This window comes from Artemia sp. Qi Xiang Cuo, chromosome 1 (assembly GCF_049724085.1).
Source record: "Artemia sp. Qi Xiang Cuo chromosome 1, ASM4972408v1, whole genome shotgun sequence".
Taxonomy (NCBI): domain Eukaryota; kingdom Metazoa; phylum Arthropoda; class Branchiopoda; order Anostraca; family Artemiidae; genus Artemia; species Artemia sp. Qi Xiang Cuo.
This window is the reverse complement of record NC_142794.1, coordinates 82,436,907-82,460,427: the sequence shown is the minus strand read 5'-3', so window position 1 is coordinate 82,460,427 and position 23,521 is coordinate 82,436,907. Positions and strand designations below refer to the sequence as shown.

Sequence of the window (23,521 nt, the reverse complement as noted above, 5' to 3'; positions counted from 1 at the left end):
TTCAAAAAAGGAGGAAACATCTCCGGAGAGTCAAAGGATCGTAATGGTAATGACACCATCAGAGAGCCCTGCGGTAGATGTTTCAAGCCCCTATCTGCAAAAATGTGGAATTTTGTAGTTTTTGTCAGACGCCAACGCCAACACCATCATTCCAGGGGTAATGGCCAAAATTCCATTTTTTGGAAATACCAAAAATACCAATGCCATCTATCGTTCGAGTGTTTTGGAATTTTTAAAAGCTTCATGATTTTGTTTTTGTCAGAAACTGAGATCAAGCACTTATTGCTACACTAATTTTGCCGGTTACAATAAATACGCCAATTTTGCTTTGTTATTACACTGGAAAAAAATGCCAAGAAACGCCAAGCGCAGATGACGTTGCGTTGAAATTCCTTTTTTTTGGCGTTGAAATCCAAAAAATCCATTTTTTTTCCAGGGGTAATGGTATCGACTATCGTCGCAATAGTCCTATAAGATCGAGAGATGACGCATTCAAACGGAAATTGAAAGTTCTAGTTCTGTTTTTTAGTGACCAAAAGGTCAGGCGGACAACCACCTTCCTTCATGCCCCTTTTTACCCCAAGGACATCCAATCAGTGGATGTGGGGAGGGGGGGGGTTCACGTCATCCCAAGAGGCAAAGTTAGTGGATCTTTCATCTATACCGAAAAAACTGCTATTTCAGAATTTTAATCGGATGATTTGGGGGAAAAGGGGCGGGGGAGAGAGGCTAGTTTCCCTCTATTATTTTTGGTCACTGAAAAATAGAAGTAAAACTTTTATTTTCCGTTCGAGTGAGCCCTCACTCAATCTTCTAGGACCTTTAGTTTTATACTATCACCCTTGGACAAAAAAAAATAATATGTAAACACGCATCCATGATGTACTTATTTTTTTGATAAATTCTACATTTTTTCAGATGGGAGTTTAAAACCTCTAAAGTAGGGATCTCTGACAGGTTGAATATGATGCTGCGATTTTGATTAAAATTACTTGACTTTTAGTGAGTGTTTCCGCCCTTTTTGAAAATCAGGCAAATTGTTTCAGGCTCGTCGCTTTTGATGGATAGCATTAAACTTTTTAATTTTATATTTTTGGAATCAGCACAAAAGCCAATTCTTTTGATGTATCTATTGTTTACCAATTTTCTGTTTTTGGAGTTTCGGTTACTATTGGGCCGAGTCACTCTTTACTTACAGTTTTGTTACCACGAATCTTATTAATATTAATACCCAGAAATGAAGAATCTTTAATACCGTTATCCTTCACTTAAGACTAGTCACAACGCCAATTACGTCGGGCTTTTAACTGTTAGAAAAACTTTTTCGCCTCTTTCACTGCCACGGAGTCGCTTTAGCTTTAAAAGTAAATTATACAAAAATGTGGGCAAAGCTATGATTATGCTTACTTTGCCTGAGAACAATTAATGCTAGTTTCTGTAGCTTAAAGCTTACCTCTTTTACTTCAAAACTGTTTCAACATGGAGTAATGATATAAATTTGAAAATTAAGGTAACTGATTAGACAAAATAGAGCGTCACTGTGTCATTAGACACGTATACTGGAATATATTTTCCATGGATTTCTAAAATACTTTTTTCGTATCTTCCTTAAAAAAACAGAAAATCGATACCTCCCTTCATTTTCGCCAATTGGTGCCACTGGAAACTCTTGGAATTATTAGTAGGGGAACTTACGTACATAGTATACCTATATTGGCACCAATTGGTGAATTGGCAAGCACCGTCGAAGTCCCACCCATGCTCATTATATCTCTATCATCTGAATAAACAAATGAACCCTTTAAGCAAAACAGGAGGAAAAGGGTAGAGGCTACTAAATTCATATTGTATTGTAATTTAGACAATTTCAAACACGTTGTTAGTTCTTCTGTTGTGATTTATTTCTTCTTAATTGGCTCTTTAGTTTGCTTTGCCGCCTGGGGCACTTGCCTTCCAACCTAAATCCAGCCCTGGCAGAAGTAACATTTCTATATTTGTTACAATTTAATCTAATTCTGAACCCATTCTTATTATCAATCATTCTTTACACAATCCAATTTCTCTGTGATCTAAGAATTTTAATAGGGTGACTGGCTATATGAAATATTGTCCAAGAACTGCCTAATTCACCATTTGAAAATTTACTAAAAAATAATGCAAGAAAACAAATATTGTTCTTTACCGCCAGAAAAATAAATCAAAAAGATAGGTCAATTGCAGCTGTACAAAAAAACCACTGAGTACATCTCACACTTTCATATTTATATAAATAGGCAAAGCTAGGCTCCATGCTTTTCATGGGATAGGCTTCTTTTGGGGAAATTAAATGTGACAAAATCACTCAATAATACGGCTTCGTTTTCACGCAGAGGGAAACAAATGACTTCAGGTTGTCTTTAACCTAGATTGGTGGCATAATTTTGTCAAAATTCTGGGGGGGGGGGGGTAAAGTTAGATCCAGCTTTCCCAAATTAACCGAAAATGACAGTCAAAACGGAAAAATGAACTACATAGTGCCATAAAGGCAAAGATATACTTAAGAAAACTGTCCCGTTTCTGTGGATGCTTGAATTATTCCAGCTTATCTTAGTTCTGACAAGATTTTTGCAGAAATTAAACTTCGGCTGGGGGAGGGAAAACTGGGGTCTGGAGAGGGAGGAGGGCGTAATCATGGGGGGGGGGCAATTACTCCCTGCCTCATAGAAAATTTATTCCCCTTACCTATATGTGCGGACACATATTTCCCAGCTCAATTAACTGCTTTTCATCCCTACTTCTTCTACGTAAACAAGACTCCCAAAATCTATTTCATGGGTTTTTTAGACCATTCATTTTTCAATCACTTTAAAAGAAAAAGTTTGATGTATGTTCAGGGTTCGTCTGACAGAAATCCAAGTGAAATTAAAATCCCAGAAGAACATACAAATATAAATTCCAAATTGATCATTAAGGAAATTCCTTTTGGACGAGCATTAAACTCTTGAAAAAAAAAGAAAGTACAAAAAAAAGGATCAATTCGTTATTTTCTGAATTCCTTTCTTAAAAAATTACTGAAATCCTTTTCGGAGATAACTTTGAGAGACTGTTTATGGTAGAAATATCTGGTCAAACAAAATGACATGGAGGATGTGCAAAGGAGATGCAACTAAAAGTATATGCAAATAAAACACCCAAAGTCGTGCATTATTTAAATCCTTTTGACTAAATTATTGAAATCTTTTTTAAAAAAAATGGAAGTGAGTAATGCATTTTGATAACAAGTTGATATAACAAAATTACACGGGCTATGAAAATCTATAATGATATACAATTGTTAGCACCAAATCATGTATTACATTAAAAGTTTGTTTTGAAAAAAAGTGCAAGAAACGTTTGGAGTACAAGGAGTTCAACCAATAGCATTAAATACAGAAGAGAAAACCCAAAAAGACTGGGTTGAATGCAAGTAAACATAAATATCAATAATGTGTGTAATAGAATATCCTTATTCGTCTTTTTCGTCCTTCTCGACTAAGTTGATTCCGTCTTCATTTTTGCCACCGTGCAATATTTTTTTGAATAGCCCTTTTCCATTTTTTGCTCTACATCTATTAGTGCCTGCAGTTTTTGCTTGAGGGGTCACTCCTTTAGGTACTTCCGACTCAGACCCACAAGAACCCTCGAGTGAAACATCTTCAAGTTGTTCCTCTGCTATTGGAGAAAGAGCTAACATTGACTGAACAAAACCTGTATCCAAAGTTTTTACCTAAAAAAAGAAAGGAGAAAAGAAGCAGTAAGAGAGATGAAAGGTTGGGGGAGAGCTTTGACCACAGCTATAAAATCTCTTATACAAACTTCAAATTTTTTGTTTAAGAATTTTTAAAAAATGAAAGTAAAGCATACTCAATTCAATTGGCATCAAAACTAAACCGCATTAAAATTAAACTTAAACTAAATATATTAAATTGAAATTAAATTAATAATTTAATAAATTAAATTAATTTAATAAATTAAATTGAAATTATGAAAATAAATTAAATTGAAAAGACGAAACAACATTTCTGTGTGAATTTTGACTAAAGAGAATGCGTCACAACAGCCCATAGTAGCCACAAGTTGAAAAACACGTTTAAAAAAAACTGCCTAATGAAAAGAATAGGCATCTGAAACTGAATCGGGAATCGTAACTATTGTTTCCGTTAATCTTAAAAGTAGAAGTTTATTGCTAAATCAAATTTATGGTCATTTAAAAAAGAGAGCCTGAAACCCTTCGAAAATGTTATCGGATCAAAATATTAAGTGCATCATTGGAATCAGCATGGTCAAAAACATTGAATACGATAATTACAGTCTTCCACCTTAAACAACAAGGAAAATCACTTTTGTATCGGCAGTGATGTATCTCCTATTTTTCTTTTCTTTTTTCTAGAAGGACTAAGAGGTGACCAGAACATCATAGAGAGATAGATGTCTAATGGCTCATTCAAATGGAAATTAAATTTCATTGTGCCGTTTTTAAGCGACCGAAAAGAGTAGAGGGCATCTAGGCCCCTCCCCCCAAAGTTGTCCTATAAAAATTGTGAGAGTGCCATTTTTTTCAAAAATAGTTCAAAGGTCCAATAACTACAAGTTTTGGTGATGATATGACCCTCCATAGTCCCTGGGGAAAGGGCTGTACGCGGTATCGGACATATTGGTATCATGCATATCAAGTGTTTTTGTTTTCAATCATGGTTTTGTGCCTTCTATCATTGTTGGAGCAGTAACTGCAACCTAGTAAAGAGCAAATCATCGCCCATAGTAACCAAAGGTTGAAAAAGTGTTTTAAAAAAGCTGCATAATGAGAAAAATTTCCATCTAAATCAGGAATAGTAAATTTTATTTCGATTAACATTAAGAGTAAAAGTTTATTGTGAAAACAAATTTATAGTGATTTTGAAAAAGATCCTGAAACCCCTCGAAAATGGTGTCAAACCAAAATAAAGATTGCGGCATTGGAATCAGTATGGTCAAAAAGCTAGTAAAGCGTAACTAGAATCCCCCGCCTTGAACAAGGAAAATGTTCAAACAAGGAAAATGTTTTCTGCATAGGTAGCACTAATGTCTCCTTTTTGTTTCTTTTTTTATTAGGGCTAGAGGGTTACCTGAACATCATTGAATGAGGTTTAATGACTCATTAGAACTGAAATTTAAATTTCTAGTGTCTTTTCTAAATGATCGAAAAGATTGAAGGGCAGTTAGCCCCCCTTGTCAAAAGGCCCCGTCCCGCTAATGTCGCCCGATCAAAATTTTGAGATAGCCATTTTTTCAGCATTGTTGAAAGATCCAATAACTATGATATTGGTGACGACATGATCCTCCATAGTCACTAGGAGAAGGGCTGTAGGCTACACTATTATGGTCCTACAAAAACCAATAGATTAAAATAAGATTAACAGAGTTCTTAGCTCAGTCGATAGACCTTGGACTTCGAATTAGGACGTCAAATGTTCAAGTGCTTAAAGGGCATTCTTTTTTCAGTCATGGTTTTGTGCCTTCTACATGATTATGTGAGAACCTTTTTCTGTCAAAGCTAGCTATGGTAGTTCTTAACCAACACTGTTTTTCCTGTTACGCAACAAAATTACAATTAACCGCCAAATTTTGAGTGATTTTGAGCTATTTTTTCTGATAATTTTTCGAAAAAGAGTTGATTCACTATTTTTGAATTTTCTTTTAATATTTCGGAATAAAATTAAATTAATTTACTCGAATTCGTCGATACATTGTTTCTTTTTTTTTCATAGTCCCCAAAGAAAGGGTTGTAAGTTAGTCAATTTTCATATTATTCCCATATAGCGTATTATTTGTTATAAGGAAATATTTGGACATATTTTTAGGGTGGTATTTTTGCAGGGGGTGGGGGATTTTCCACGGGAAGATTTTTCCATGCGAACGAAAGTTTTGGGGGGAACTTAACACGAGACGTTTTACACGGAGGGGGATTTCCTGGTATTAGTTGAAAAACCGTCACGAATGAAATGAAAAAAAAATTCAACTGTGAGTAAGGAACAATATTAAAACTTAAAACGGATATAAATTATTCTGTATGTGAGGGGGTTTACCCCCCCCCCTCCCCCCAAAAAAAGAAATAAAAAGTATTATGACAGTGATTTTTCTACATTAAATTTAAATCAAAAACGAGCAAAGATTAATTTTAAAACAAAGTTTTCCGAGGAAAGCAAAGAGTGAAGTTGAAACTTAAAACGAACAAAAATTATTGCTTCACATTTGATCTAGCCTATATTGATAAAACTAGTGCAACTAAACAGTGGTGGATCTAGGGGGGGTGAAGGGGGTGCGCTTCCCCTAACCTAGTCTAAAGTGGTGTAATTTTCCTAATTAACGGAAGTTTGCGTTAATTAAACTTGCTCCTAACGCAAGTTTATCGGATCAATCTATTTTGCGCCCCTCTCCCCTAAAAAAAATCCTGGATCCGCACCTGCAACTAAACCAACTGATAATATTTCCCTCTGTTTATACGGTTATAGAAAACTAGCGCTTTACAGAAAAAACCCAAAGACCAGAAAAAAAACAAGAATATTGATTTAGTAGTCAAAAGTGAGTACGTAGCCTGACAACAACACGCTAATCTATAACGCTTTTCATAGTGTTACAGCTGTGGTATCAGTAAGGTTCAGTATACAATTAAAATTATCCTAAAACTTAAGCTAAAAATTCACATTATTTTAATAACCGTAAATTCACTGAACAGCATACAAAAATGATGGATACATTTATCGGGTATCATCCTGGTTTCGCCAGCTATAATACCAATAATGAGTAATATACAATTTCAAATTGAATAAACATGCTTTACTACTATTTGAAATGAAGAATAAATAAACCAAAATATGAACTCCTGATCTGGTTATATGTCTGTATACAATGGAAAATTTCAAGTTATGATACAAATTCTAAAGCAGAATGTCCTGAAATGTCCTTTTCAGAACCAAAACGAGATCAAATCATTGGACTGAGCTCATTGTGCTGACGCAATAACAAATGAAACGAAAAAAATAAATAAAGCAACAATCCTAAAGTTCCTGATTTTTTTTTCAAAAAGTGTCCTTAATCGGTTTGGTTTTACTGTACCCAAATTCCTATAATGTTTGGTGTTTTCAGTAAAGCGCTAGTTTTCTATAATCATACATACAGAAATATTATCAGTTGGTTTAGTTGCACTAGTTTTATCAATATATGCTAGGTCAACTATGAAGGAATAATTTTTCCTTCACAGTCTTCGCATGATTTTTCCTTCACAGGATTAAGTTTCAACTTCGCTCTTTACTTCCCTCGGAAAAACTTTTTTCTTTAATTAATCTTTCTTAAAAGCCGAGTTCGGCAAACCAGAAAACAAGTTATTCAATTCTGAAACAAATTGCTTACGAATTGCTTTAAATTTGACTATTCATGAAAAACTTCTACTTTTTAATTTCAGCCTACCTTATACACTGATGGACGAATCGCGGCTGGATACTACTTTCGTAAAATACTGCGACGCTAAAACTAAATTCCTTTATAAATCTTTGTTAGGTTGAAAGCTAAAAAAAAGAATTAAAAATTGTGAAATATATTAGACTTCAAGTAATAAAATGTTAAGAAAATATGAGATTTTTAAACATTAATAGTTTTTTAGTTTTTAAACATATATTTTAATTCTTCTAAAAAAAGTATGGGATTAGCTTCTACTTCGAAGACAGGTGGCTTTGTAAATGAACCACATTTAAAAAGGACAACATTTAGGCAGGTAACTTAATGAAAGCAGTGTTTGCACGCATGTTTATCACATGTTGCTAACTTGGCTGATTAGTTTTCGGGTTAAATTCTTGATTTTTCAAGGAAATTAATTGCATAGACGTTAGATACAAAAAAAGTGATGATAATCAGTAACATTTTACTATGAGAATTAGCTGTTAAGCCAGGTTTTTACATAATTTTTCAAATAAAATATTTAGTGAAAGGAAAGAATAAATAGAGATCAAGCAGTATCTATGCTGGCCTTTGGCCCTTTTCTCTTTTTGTGGTTAGATAGTTAAAACAAAAACGATCTCTAAAATGAAGTTTTTGAAAGAAAATGAAAGAATAGATTAAGAAGAGTAACCGAAAAGACTGTAAACTAAGCCAAAGAATAAAAGTCGTCTTCGAATCTACACTAACCTTATTGATGTCTGAGCTTCTATCATTATTCTCTGTTGACATGTCCACCGGATTATTTGGGCACTGAATCTCATGGGAACTGGAAATATCTTCATCTGTCAATCCCTGCTCTTGTGCAGTCTCATAAAATGGATTGTCTTCTGTTTGTGAATCCTTCGTCAAAGCAGACAAGTTCACAGGAGGAGAAAAATCCTGATGTAATAAGTATGGATTAGAAGTATTTAATTTATGCGTCTTGGATGTAATAACCTTAAGAGGGATAAACCTCCCAGAGGACACATATATATATATATATATATATATATATATACTTTTTTTTAACTTTATGTCGACTAAATTTGACATTTTAGCCTGTAAATTATTTCTTGGATTTGTTGTGACTGTTTTGTTGGTATTACCGTGAAGTAGTTTTCTTGCGCTTATCAACACTCTTGTGTTAGATGAAAACTATCTAAGCCAATAATCGAAAAGGGGGAAATTCTGTCTCGAAAACAGTTGCACATTTAGGCACAAGAGCAATGAAACAAATAACTGCATAACCGGTGTAGACTGTCAAGTTTGATGCCGCATCGCATCTTGGCTTTTTTTTTTATCGAAACGAGTAAAAATGATCTATTACTTCTATTTTCACGAAACTTTGATTTATAGTCAATTTTCTTAAACTAAAATATTCGAACTGAACCATTTTTCTTTGTCTTATTTTGTTCTCAGGTTGTTAATTTGTTACTGTTTTCTTGTCATTTTTTTCAAAATTCTTTCTGGGCGTTACAACAGTCTAAAAGCAAAAACAGACTTCATTTTTTTACACTCTTTTGTAGAATTTAGATCGAAGAACAGACCTTAATAATATTACTACCGAGTTCATCATATCCATGACAAAAAATAAGAAAAATAATATAAAAAATACTTAGGTTTCTAACCTTTAGCAAGGGAATTAGTTTAACCCTTAACTGGAATTGTGAAAAAAGTTGCACCAACTGTAGGGTGGAATCTGTGGGACCGCAGTATTCAAAAGTCTGGAAAAAATACTGTTTTAAATTTATTACATTTTTGTATTTGGGGCATAGGATTTTGGCATGTTCTATAAACACTTTTTTTTGGCACTAACTGCAAGTATAGTTAGATTTTCCGCCCTTTATTCTGGACTAAAGGATACAACGAACTTTTCAGTGATTGGAACCTGAAGAAGACACCTGGGGAACATTCTCAGCTAATCATCTTTTCCTTTCGAATGTATGACACTTTAATAAGTTGAACATAAACTAATTGTTCTCTATAGAGCTCGTAGAAGTTAAAGTCGATTTCTCTGCTAAGCCGCAAAAAAGTTAGACAATCTGATGTTTGGGGTCTGACGGACCCAGAGCCCTGTATCTATGTACCTGTATTCAGGGGCGTCCCGAGGGGGGAGAGGAGAGGGGTGCGCCCCCCCTCAATTTTTCGGGTATTCGTAAAATTTTCGCCGACGGCAAAAATTTCGGCAGAAATTTCGCAAAATCAGCCGAAATTTAACAAAATTCTTGATATCTGCCGAAAATTCGGCATAAATCAGGTAGCGATTCGGTAAAATTTACGAAGCTCTCCCCCCCCCCCCATAAAATGTGTCTCAGGACGCCCCTGCCTGTATTAGGTTTAGAGACGTTGTTTTGCCGAGGTTTGGAACTAAACTGATCCAAAGAATACACAAGATATCAGCCTCGCATAACCCAGTGATAACGGGTGGACAAAAAAAAATAAGCACCGGGGTCTGAGAGACCCCACCTGGCCACTTAAGGGTCAATTTTTATAATTTAAAAAAAAATTGAGTTCAGACTGGAAAAAGTTCAGACGTTATTTGGGAGGGAATCAAGAGTCAATGACATTTTCCAGGAGGAGCAAAAGGGCAAGGGAAACAGGAAAAATATCAAAAAGTTATCAAAAGAGTTTTGAGTAAGTTTTTTTTTACCTAGGCGTGGAGGGGCAGCAGTTTCCCACGGGCTTATTCAAAAATGTAAAAAGTTTAAGGTTTAAATTTAGAATAAAATTCCTCCACATCCCCTCCGCCTACAAAAAATTACAAAATTACTAGTTTAAAAAAGACTCACCTCAGCTGCAGCATTACCGAACAAAGGATTGATAAAATTCTGAGAGAAAGTTGACAATCGACGCCATTGCTTTCGAATGTACTCCAAACTAGGTCGGTCGTCAAGTGGTGACAAGCTAGGTGACATAGTGACTACAGATGACTCAGTGTTAATGCTCAGAGTAGATTTACTGAGAGAGACCTTTGGGTGACTTTCAACTGTCATATCCACATGGCCTTCATTTTCAGGGTTGTTCTCAAACCGGGCGAATGTAAATGCTTCACTTCTTGGAGCTCTGAAAAACCTTTACAAACAATGAATAAGATTAAAACAATTAAGGTGCGTGAGGTAGATATGGGATTTTTTGAAAGAATACACAAAAGAAATTGCATCGGAAAATGTAAGTCATTATTTAATTACTACTACTACTACTACTAACAATTCACCGCAGCACCAAGCCGCCTGAGGCCAACACAGCTACGCACGATCCTCCTCCACCCCAATCTATTCAAAGCCTCCCTTTTTACACCCGCCCACGAAGTTCCCATTTCCTTTAAATCTTCCTTTATGACGTCCTCCCACCCCTGACAGGGACGACCTGCTTTCCGTTTAGCCCTAGATGGTTGGCCGAAAAGAACAATCTTCGGCAATTTGTCATCCTTCGTCCTCACAACGTGCCCTAGTCGCCTGAACCTTTCTTTCATTATAGCCCTAGAGAGCGGTATTGAACCCCATTTTTCGTATAGCCTATTATTTGAAATACGTTCAGTCATCCGGGTACCCAGAACAATCCTTAAGCAATTTCTCTGGAAAACATCTAGCAACTCTTCATCCGCTTTCAGGAGCGTCCATGCTTTAGCGAGCGAGACATATTTGACCACTGTCCTCAAAGTAGCTTCTAATATTCTAATCTTGGTTTGCAGACTTATCTTCCTATTCTTCCAGACTTTTTTTAACTGTGAAAAAACACCCTGAGCCTTGGCTATTCTACTTTGAACATCTTACCTGCTCCCACCATCTTTACTAATAATACTACCAAAGTGAGTGACGCTGCCCACCTGATCAATATTTTCAGTACCAAGCGTCATCTTTTCATCTTCACTTATTCTTACTCTTAGTGACTTAGTCTACTTAACATTAATTTTCAAACATATTCTAGCACCGTGAACTTGCAAAACCTCTAAAACCTTATTCATTTTACTCACACTATCATCTAGGATGCTTAAATCCTCAGCATAATCCAAGTCCAGGAGACTTTTTACTCCCCATTTTATTCCGTGGTCTCAAATTGCCTTTCCAGTGCTAATTAAATAAAAAGTAAATCAAAATAGTCAATATAAAGGGAGATAGAACACAACCCTGCTTAACCCCTGATTTAATACAAAACCCGCTGCGTCCCTCATGTCCTACCTTAACCGCAGCAGTGTTATTCTCATACAAAACACTAATAACTTTAATGTATTTGTCTGTTATACCATAGAAGGATAAAACATTTAGCAAAGCTCTTCTATCCATAGAATTAAACGCTTGCTCGTAATCTATGAAACTAAGGACCAAATGCGTTTGACAACCCTGGCATTTCTCAGCTATTAACCTAAGAGTGAAAATTTGACTGATACGTCCTCTACCTTTCCTACAATCACACCACACATCCTCCAAAGCTTTGTGTGCGGCATCTCTCAGTCTATACTGTACAACGTTACTAAGTAAATAGCCATCTACAGAAGGCAAACTAATGCCCTAGTCATAACCACGCACGTTTTCGTCAGCATTCCTATGGTGTGGCTTGACTAAGGTTTTCCAAAAATCGCTGGGTACTTACCCTTTTTCAAAAATCAGATTCATAATCTTCAGTAACTTATTTCTGAACTCAGAGCCACCATATTTAAGAAACTCATTTACCACAATATCAGTACCTGGTTTCGCGGCACCGGGCATAATAGAATATTTAAATTACCACTGGTCTTTTAGTAAGGTTTTAGACGACTGTTGAACCTTCTTTTGAAAGAGTTGACAAAGACTTTCAGGAATACGTCCTAGGAATATCATTCCAAATCGGCGCGCAACGTCGAATGAAGCTATTCTTCAAATACTCTGTTATTAGCGTTCCAACCAAGGCTGTATCCAGAAGGACCCCTTCCCCTGAAATTTTTGTCCGACTCGTAGAAACGTAACAAAATGAGTAAAAACAAATTTTTCATGCGTTTTTAAAGTTTTTCTTGTAAAACCCCCTGCCGCCAAAAATTCTTCTCCCCCCCCCCCCGAAAAAATCCTGGATACGGCCCCGGTTTCAACCTTAAGATAATTGGACTGAATTATCGGTATTCGTCTTTGTCTTGCCGGTTGGACGATGGGGAGGGAAGGCATAATACAAGGTTCCTCTGGAGAAGTACGGAAATTTATGTACTTGTTGAAAACAGCCATCGACACTGCATCAGCCCTCTCACTAAAAGACTGGAGAGAGTCATGGACAACCACCCGAACCTGCCGTATTAGCCCTATTCTTGATATTTTGATATTCTTGATATTTTTGATATTGTGTTCCCATCGGCATTTTTGGAGCACCAGCATATAGCGGACACCCATGGGCTACTTGGCAGTGGGTTTGATGCAAGACTTATAAGGTGGGATGATCGAGTTGAGCAGTAGAAGGTTTTTGCAGCGAAGAGTGATCCTCAGCTTTCTTTCGTTGTCAGTCTCATGCGATTGAGGTGAGATTTCCAAGAGAGATCTGTGAACAAGTGGAATCCTAGAAGACAAAGCTGGTCGACTTTGTTGTAGCTTCGTCCATAAAGATGAAGTTTGGGTGTATTCGTGGTACTTTTGATCGGTAGATCTTCATTTCCTTTGTTTTTCATGCATCGAAACTGAGAAGTAGAGAGGCTTAGATTGGGTCTTCATTATTTATGATGATTAAGTTTGTCATGGTGTCGTCGGTAAAGTCATGCTGAGAGCTTGCAAGGCTTTCTCTCACACCATTTATGTTGAAAACAAAAGTATAGATACCAATGTACTTCCCTAGGGACCGCCTGTCATTATTGGATGTTCAATGGAAGCGAACTCGTCAAGAACGACCCGTAGTAAACGATCGGATAGAAAGGTCTCAATTACTTTTAACAGAAGTCATCTGAACACGTGACTTTATTTAGTAGGCCACGCTGCCATACTCCGTCGACAGCTTTACTACTACTACTACTACTACTAGTGACAACTCACCGCAGCACCAAGCCGCCAGAGGCCAACACAGCTACGCAAGCTCCTCATCCATCCCAATCTATTCAAAGCCTCCCTTTTTACACCCTCACACAAAGTTTTCATTTCCTTTAAATCTTTCTTTATGACGTCCTTACACCCCAGACGAGGACGACCTACTTTCCGTTTAGCCCTAGACGGTTGGCCGAAATGAACAATCTTTGGCAATCTGTCATCCTTCATCCGCACAACGTGCCTAGCCACCTCACCTCAACCTTTCTTTCATTATAGCCCTAGAGAGTGGTATTGAACCGCATATTTCGTATAGCCTATTTTTTGAAACACGGTCAGTCAGCCGGGTACCGAAAAAAAATCCTTAAGCAATTTCCCTGGAAAACATCCAGCAAATCTTCATCCTCTTTTCGGAGCGCCCATGCTTCAGAATCATATTTGACCACTGTCACCACTGTAGCTTCTAATATTCTAATCCTGGTTTGCAGTCTTATCGTCCTATTCTTCCAAAAAAAAATTTTAACTTTGAAAAAACACCCTGAGCCTAGGCCATTCTACTTTTAACATCTTCACTGCTCCCACCATCTTTACTAATAATACTACCAAGGTAAGTGAAGTTGTCCACCTGATGAATCTTTTCTTTACCCAACGTCATCTTTTCATCTTCACTTGTTCCTATTCTTAGTGGCTTAGTCTTCTTAACATTAATTTTCAAACCTATTTTAGCACCCTGAACTCGCAAAACCTCTAAAAATTCATTCATTTTGCTCACACTTTCATCTAGGATGCTTAAATCATCAGCTTAATCTAAGTCCAGGAGACTTTTTCTTCCCCTTTTGATTCCGTTGTCTCCCATTGCCTTTCCTGTGCTCTTTAAGACAAAGTCCATCAAAATAATCCATATAAAGGAGGTAGAACACAACCCTGCTTAACACCTGATTAAGTACAAAACCAGCTGCTAACCTCATTTCCTACTTTAACCGCAGCAGTGTTATTCTCATACATAGCACTAATCACTTTAATGTATTTGTCTGGTATACCATACAAGAATAAAACCTTTACTAAAGCTCTTCCATCAACAGAATCGAACACTTGCTCATAATCTATAAAGCTGAGGACCAAAGGCGTTTGACAACTCAGTCACTTCTCAATTATTAACCTAAGAGTGAAAATTTGGTCGACATATCCTCTACCCTTCCTCATACCGCACTGTTCTTCTCTTAAAACTTTGTCTACGGCATCTCTCAGTCTAAGAAGTATTATATTACTAAGTTATTTGCTGCCTATAGAGACCAGACTAATGCCTCGATAATTACCACACTCACTTTTATCACCTTTCTTATAAAGTGGCTTAATTAAGGTTTTCCTAAGAGCGTTAGGTATTTCCTCGTTTTCAAAAATCATATTCATAATCTTCAGTAACTTATTTCTAACCTCAGAGCCACCATATTTAAGAAACTCAGTTACCACCCTATAAGCACTTGGAGCCTTATTATTTTGTAATCCTTTTAGTACTACCGCTAATTCTTCCTCACAAAGCAAATCTTCCTTCACATCCAAGGTATCACAAACTTATTCATTTTCCTCTATAACTTTTCCTGCAACTATGTCTTGGTTTAGCAAATTTTCAAAATGTTCTGCCCATCTCTCTTTAATTCTTTCCTTAACACTAATTGTGGCCCTGTTCCTATTTTTAACTGGGCCAAGTCTTGATTGACTCTCCCTCTCAATTTATTAACATGCTAGTACAATATTTTACTATTATGCCGTCTAGCTGCATCTTCTAGATCCTCGGCAATTTTATCCATGGCCTCCACTTGACACCTCCTTACTTCATATTTTAATGCTTTCTCCACTTTCTTTACATTCCTCTTGTTTTCATATGATCTATCACTCAGATAATTTTTGTACAAGCTCTTTCTCCTTTCTATTAAACATAAAGCTTTATCACTAATATTCTTAGCTGCAGTTCTAGCTTTCTTCCCTAAGACACCTTCAGCAACTTCACAGATTATTTTTGTAAAATTATTCCAACCATCTTCCACATTATCAAATTTTAAACTCTCAAGTTTAGTATTCAACTGTTCCTGGAAAGTTTCTCTCAAATTCTCATCCAAGAGTCTACCAACATCATAGCTTCCCGGGAGGTAGTTACCCTTCTGAAATTTCAGCTTTAAATTAACCCTTGACACTAATAAATGGTGATCTTTACTTTTAACATCAATAACAGCAATTTCAAACAGCTTTAGCAATGTCAAATGAAAATAACATGATATCGTATCCATTTGCTAGAAGTTTGATCCACCCCTGGGGTTGGGCCATTAAGCAGCCAAGCGTTTAATGCTTCCGATGAAACCCACACTAGCGGTTGCCAGAAAAGTAATTTTTTCTAGGTAGAATTTAAATTCATTTAGCTCCAGGTTAGGAGTGGAATAAAGTGCATAATTAGAAACGCTTTCGTAAACTTTCTTAATGCAGAAGAGGAGGAAAATAGACCTGTATGAGCCTACCCTCATTGTATCGCCATCTGGCTTAGGTATATCAATGAAATAGGGAGATTTTTATGTTTGGGGAAAGGTTCTAGATAAAAAAAAAACAGCCAGAAAAGGAATGACAAAGGTCTGACTAATTCAGCATTCTGAGACTTCAAGACAAAATTAGGTAAACTGCCCAGACCGGTGAACTTGGTCACATCAAGACGTTGCAGAATGCAAAGAACTTTAGGAGTAGAATAGTGCTCACGATCAAGGTCAAAATTGGTTCGATCAGGGAAGTTGGTAGCTTCTTTACCATCGTCGTCTGGATTTGAGAATTCGGCTAACGCCTTAGTAAGAACTTTGGTGTTTGCCTGTGGATCCTGAATGACTGTCTTGTCGTTAATTTTTTTGGGATGGAATTGAAGTTCCCTCAGACGACGGTAAAGCCTCTTTGACAGTTCTCTAGCAGCTCTTAGCAGAGGCATTTTGATGGTTGGTATCAAATTTATCTTTGTGCTGAGCCTGCAATTTTTGAATCGTGCAAACAGTATCTTTACGGGTTTTTATGAAATCAGTTACTTATTTTTTTGTTCTTTGAGAGTAGTTATCGTTTGTGTGGCTTTTTTTTTGCTCAGATGGCCTTTTTACAGAGGATATTAAAACAATAATTGTCCTTGATGGATCCACTTTTATGGGATATAACTTGTAATGCAGTTAACTATGATCTTCTCATACTCTTCTGTAGCTTTTAAGGGCTCTTCATAGAGGAAGGCATTCCATTGCTGAAAAGCAAGTGTGTTTCTCAAGGAATCCTAATATTTGTCAAAGCCACTTATTTGTCACCTGTGCTTTAATAGGGGAGGAATAAGAAGATTTACAAGCACAAAGATGGCAACATGGTTACTTGTGAAGGTATGAGCGCCAACCTTCAAGGAGGCCGGGTGGTCCTGAAAGATCAAGACAAGATGATCCATGCTCCATGGAAAACGAAATTCCCATGAGGGATGATGGCAGACTTAGCGTGTTTGCACCAAATTTAATAATAGAACTTTCAAGGTAGCTAGTAATCTTGCAAATTATCTTGCATCTTGGTTATATGTAGCTCCAATGATCAAAGACTTATTTAATAGGGTCACCCTAGCCCAGAGAGCCTCTTCATTTGCCAAGTTCGGGAAATTCAAATATGAACATGGTATATGAGGAGTACTTGTGGAGTATGTACCATTCTATGGTACCTCGGTCCTCGGTATCTCGTGGCTCAAGTTGGTTTCAGTAATGCATATAATAGATGATTTGACAGAACTCACCAAGCATAAGAACTGGTCATATCTAGTTCTGAGACCTCGCATGTTGCAGTTGGCTACCGCAAATATGTCCGAATCGATTTCCCAAGGGCATGTTGGCTTTGGAGTAGAGCATTTATCTGACACCTCCCACCGTTCAATCTGTGAACTAATATTAGTAGAAACAGAGGAACCCCGATCAGGCTTTCGGACACCACTCTCAACAGATCCATTATATTCGTTGCATCTCCTTTCTTATATCAAGGAGTAGCTCATGCAACTTTCTGTCGAAACACTACTCAGTATATGCAGCAAAAGGTGGAGCATTACACCAGCAGATAGTTTTTAATACACGAGTTGAAGACCTGTCGAACGCTAGAGTGTTCCATTTCTGATACCTATAATTGTGTTCAGAACTTGAGAAAATATACTTTGTGGCATAAGTATTCTTTTATTTATCAGAGGGAAAAGGAATTGCTTAATTATTGTGTTTTCAAATTGTTCAGCGGCGGCATTGAAAGACGATTTCAGTTTTTTTCTCCACTTCTAGCAGGACACTACCACGCGCAGCAAATTTTTATAAAATCGTCGTTAAGATGATTTGCCACACCGTCGATGCCATTAAATTGACAATCAATGAATACCTCCCATCAAGGCATCTTTTCCCAAAAACCAGCCCTGCGTTAGGGCTTATTACAATTAATTGCAATAGTTTATTAAATATAGGCGTAATTACTGTGGAATACTGAATACAGATTGGATATCAAAATGAATTTCTTAATATATATATATATATATATATATATATATATATATATATATATATATATATATATATATATATATATATATATATATATATATATATATATATATATATATATATATATATATATATATATATATATATATATATATATATATATATATATATATATATATATATATATATATATATATATATATATATATATATATATATATATATATATATATATATATATATATATATATATATATATATATATATATATATATATATATATATATATATATATATATATATATATATATATATATATATATATATATATATATATATATATATATATATATATATATATATATATATATATATATATATATATATATATATATATATATATATATATATATATATATATATATATATATATATATATATATATATATATATATATATATATATATATATATATATATATATATATATATATATATATATATATATATTATATATTGCAAACCACTAGAACTTTTGAAAGCAATCAAAAATAGTGTTTCTTTATGCTGATAGATAAATAATCTGAGAATGTTTACACGTGAAATCTTATACTCACCTATTACCAAACATTTACAAAAGAGAAAAGAAAGGGACCCTTTAATGTTTTCTCGTTATAATTTCTTGTAATCTTAGAACAAAAATTTTGAATTTTTTTTTTCAAGACAACCGATATAGCTCGCTCCAATCCATTCTTAAACATTTTTTTCTCCTGAACTAAACCTATGGGTTTGGGGGTTTGTTGTTGTTTTGAAATAGCGGCATCAAATTTTTTTCCGAATATTAACACATATTGTAGTTTTTATATTTTCTGTTTATCCCCATTAAGCCCATGCTCTTTACGCTTATAACCAACTCTGTACAAGAATTTTTGAATATTCAAAAAATAATATTTCTGGTTAAAAACTGATTAAAAAACAAATTATGTCGCTGATATTATTACAAGAAAAGACTTGAACTTAGCTTAAAATAAAAGCTCAAAGACAGATAATTCCTTACCTATTCGCCTTTATAAAAATCACCATGATGCCATACATGAAAACAGAGAGAAGCACCAGCAGAAAAAATAGCAATAGAAGAGTTTCTTCAGAATATCCACTATAAGCAATCCCTGAGTAGTGTACTTTAAATTTGTAGATATTGTAGATATTTCCACCCTCCATATCTAAAATATTAATTCTTAAATTAGTTTTGTTTAGTTTATCTGAGAAATATACTGCTTGATGTTAAATTTTGCTACCATACAGAATAAATTATCGAAAATCGACAGTTTGTGATAATAAGTTGTTTCCATTAATATTAAAATGTAACTTTTGAAACAGATTTGTACTTACAGTTTGTCACTACGAATTGTTTAGTCTACAGTTTCATTAGAAAGAAAAAACTTGTTTTTCATTTAAATATATATCATACAAGGTAGAAAGACTTCGGATTTTTAATAACAAGTACTAGTAAAGAACAAATAACACTGTCGTATCTTTTGCCTAAAAAAATATTTAAAGTAAAAATAACATGACAGACAATGTGGCTTTGTGCCAAGAAGCTTGTTCGTAACATCAACTGCTCCAATTTCACGAGTTTTACGGATTTCAACAAATAGGATATAGTTCGTTGACATGTATATAAACATTTTCTAGATTAGCTAACGACAATTCAGGATAGTATCCATTTATATATCGTTTGTCATCTCTTTGAAGCTGATCATATATCCTTTACCGGGTCTTTTTGCAGTTTTTCCCATGAACAAAACAGTCAATGACATCACGAAATTCTGTTTATCATAGGCAGCTCGCTAGTGCTGCCTAAGTAAAGAACGATGTGGGCACAATGTGTTTTTTTTTGGGTTTTTTTTTTCTCCATACCCGGGCACTTCGTATCGAAGGAGTTGTCGTAGAAACTTCGAAAAGGGCGCATTCGATTGAAAATTGGAGTGGCTAGTGCCCTTTTTAATAGTCGAAAGTGATTGGAGGGCAACTAACCCCCCCCCCTTACGCCCACCATTTCCCCGACCACATCCAATCAAAATTCTGAGATAGCCATTTTGTTCAGCGTAGTTGATTTACAGATAGAAAATATCTTTTTGAGGAGGACACTCCCCAACGACCCTCGGGGCAAGGGTTTTAAGTTATGCCCTGAGAGCAAATAAGATCAATGTTGCCACAATGTACAGTTTATTATTTTTTCTTTAAAGCAGGGCAGTTCATATAGAAGGGGTCGTCGTAGAGACTCCAAAAGGAGCTCATTCGATTGGAAATCGAAAGTTCTAGTGCCCCTTTTAATAGTCGAAAGTGATTGGAGGGCAATAAGCCCCCCCCCTCACACCAATCATTCCCCCAAACACATCCAATCGAAATTTTGAGATAGGGATTTTGTTCAGCGTAGTTGATTTCCAGATATTAATGTGTTTTTGGGGAGGACATTCCCCCACAACCCTCAGGGCAAGGGTTTTAAGTTACGCCCTTGGGGGATATAAGGTTTTTATAGAAGGCGTTGTCGTAGAAACCTCAAAACAGGCTCATTCGACTGGGAATTGAAAGGGCTAGTGCCTTTTTTAATAGTCGAATGTGATTGAAGTGCAACTAGCCCTCCCACGCCCATTATATCCCCAAACACATCCAATCCAAATTGTGAGATAGCCATTTTGTTCAGCTTAACTGATTTCTAGATAGAAAATATGTTTTTGAAGGGGACACTCCCCCACAACCCTCAGGGCAAGGGTTTTAAGTTATGCCCTCGGGGCATATAACGTTTTTATTGAAGAGGTTGTCGTAGAAACTTCAAAACAGGCTCATTCGAATGGAAATTCAAAGGGCTAGTGCCCTTTTTAATAGTCGAAAGTGATTGGAGGGCAACTAGCCCCCCTCCCACGCCCATCATTCCCCCAAACACCTCCAATCACAATTTTGAGATAGCCATTTAGCTCAGCGTAGTTGATTTCAAGATAGAAAATGTGTTTTTGAGGAAAAGACTCCCCCACAACCCTCAGAAAAAGGGTTTTAAGTTATGCCCTTGGGGGCATATAAGGTTTTGATAGAGGGCGTTGTTGTAGAAACTTCAAAAAAGCCTCATTCGATTGGAAATTCAAAGGACTAGTGCCATTTTTAATAGTCGAAAGTGATTGGAGGACATCTATCCCCCCCCCCACGCCCATCCTTCCCCCAAACACATCCAATCAAAATTTTGAGATAGCCATTTTGTTCAATGCATTTGATTTCCAGATAGAAAATAGGTTTTTGAGGAGGATACTCCCCCACAACCCTCAGGGCAAGGGTTTTAAGTTATTTTAAGGGCAAGGGGACATATAAGGCTTTTATAGAAGGCGTTGTCGTAGAAACTTCAAAACAGGCTCATTCGACTGCAAGTTCAAAGGACTAGTGCCCTTTTTAATAGTCGAAAGTGATTGGAGGGCCACTAGCCCTCCCCCCCCCACCCCACCCCCATCATTCCCCCAAACACATCCAATAGAAGTTTTGAGATAGGTATATTTTCAGCGTAGCTGATTTCTAGATAGAAAATATCTTTTTGAGGAGGACACTCCCCCACAACCCTCGGGGCAAGGGTTTTAAGTTATGCCCTGGGGCATATAAGGTTTTCATAGAAAGCGTTGTCGTAGAAACTTCAAAGCAGGCTCATTTGATTATAAATTCAAAGGGCTAGTCCCCTTTTTATAGTCGAAGGTGATTGGAGGTCAAATAGCCACCACCCCCCACGCTCATTATTCCCCCAAACACATCCAATCAAAATTTTGAGATAGGTATTTTGTCAGCGTAGCTGATTTCCAGATAAAAAATATCTTTTTGAGGAGGACACTCCCCCACAACCCTATGGGCAAGGGTTTTAAGTCATACCCTGGGACCATATAAGGTTTTTAATAGAAGGCGTTGTCGTAGAAACTTTAAAAAAGGCTCATTAGATTGGAAATTCAAAGAGCTAGTGCCCTTTTTAATAGTCGAAAGAGATTGGAAGGCAACTAGACCCCCCACACCCATCATTAACCCAAACACGTCCAATAAAAATTGTGAGATAGCCATTTTGTTCAGCGTAGTTGATCTCCAGAGAGAAAATGTGTTTTTGACGAGGACACTCCCCCACAACCTTCAGGACAAGGGTTTTAAGTTATGCCCTGGGGGTATATAAGGTTTTTATAGAAGGCGTTGTCGTAGAAACTTCTAAACAGGCTCATTCGATTGGAAATTCAAAGGGCTAGTGCCCTTTTTAATGGTCGAAAGTGATTGGAGGGCAACTAACCCCCCCCCCCACCACGCCCATCATTCCCTCAAGCACATCCAATCAAAATTTTGAGATAGCCATTTTGTTCAGCGTAGTTGATTTTCACATAGAAAATATGTTTTTGAGGAGGACACTCCCCCATAACCCTCAGAGCAAGGGTTTTAAGTTATGCCCGAGGGGCATATAATATTTTCATTGAAGGCGTTCTTGTAGAAACTTCAAAAACAGCTCATTCGATTGGAAATTCAAAGGGCTAGTGCCCTTTTTAATAGTCGAACGTGATTAGAGGGCAACTAGCCCCCTCCCCTACGCCCATCATTCCCCCAAACACGTCCAATCAAAATTTTGTAATAAGCATTTTGTTCCGCATAGTTGATTTACAGATGGAAAATATGTTTTTGAGGAGGATACTCCGCCATAGCCCTCAGGGCAAGGGTTTTAAGTTATGTCGTGGGGGCATATAAGGTTCTATAGAAGGCGTTGTCGTAGAAACTTTAGAAAAGGGCTTATTCGATTTGAAATTCAAAGGGCTAATGCCCTTTTTAGCAGTCGAAAGTGATCAGTAATATTTTTTGTTGTTGTTGTTTTTAGACCAGGGCACTTCGTATCGAAGCAATTGCCGTGGGAACTTCGAAAGGGGCTCATTCGATTGACAATAGAAAGGGCTGATGCCCTTTTTAATAATCGAAAGTGGTTGGAGGGCAACTAATCCCCCTTCCACTCCCACCCTCCCATTTTCCCATTATTTTTAAAAACTAAATGTTGCCTTAAGATTAAATCGTAATGCGCTGTGATAATGCTAATTCCCAATAAGGCATCTCAGCAGTATCCCAAGAACGACTGAGGGTATTATATTCAAACCTTTGTGGCCACTTCTGCTCTTGAAATTTAACCAAATCAGAATAGCGTAAGTGTATCTAAGCTATCAAAGAAAGTAAACAGATTTGTGTGCGAATGGTATCAAATTTTCCGCTTCAGGTCAACTAGAGGAGGTATGAAACTAAATTGAACAGTACATTTTGTGTCCAGATTTTTAAAAAGGTGTACGTTGTTAAAAATTGCTGAAAAATTTTTCTCCAGCACACAAATAGCAGGCCAAACTATAAAGTTTTAAAAACGAAAAGATTTGAAGTTTTATTTTCTTTTTCCCTGAAAAGACTATTTCAATATAAAACGAACAGAAATTAATTAAAAAAAAGCATCGATAAATAAATAAAACCGAAAACGAACAGAAATTACAATAAATAACCGAGTCAAACTCAAAACGAG

General features: G+C 36.3%; 1 protein-coding gene across 1 annotated transcript in view; it reads right to left on the bottom strand.

Annotated features, from left to right (window-relative positions):
• Positions 1-3,118: 3,118 nt before the first annotated feature.
• Amnionless (amnion associated transmembrane protein) overlaps positions 3,119-23,521 on the bottom strand; it is a 48,324-nt gene continuing 27,921 nt past the window's right edge. The window contains exons 7-10 of the mRNA XM_089096493.1: positions 19,022-19,187; positions 10,260-10,542; positions 8,179-8,370; positions 3,119-3,745 (exon numbers count right to left, since the gene is read on the bottom strand). Of these exons, the coding sequence (XP_088952619.1) occupies positions 3,485-3,745; positions 8,179-8,370; positions 10,260-10,542; positions 19,022-19,187 (902 nt within the window). The 3' untranslated portion in view covers positions 3,119-3,484. The remainder of the gene's footprint in view (positions 3,746-8,178; positions 8,371-10,259; positions 10,543-19,021; positions 19,188-23,521) is intronic.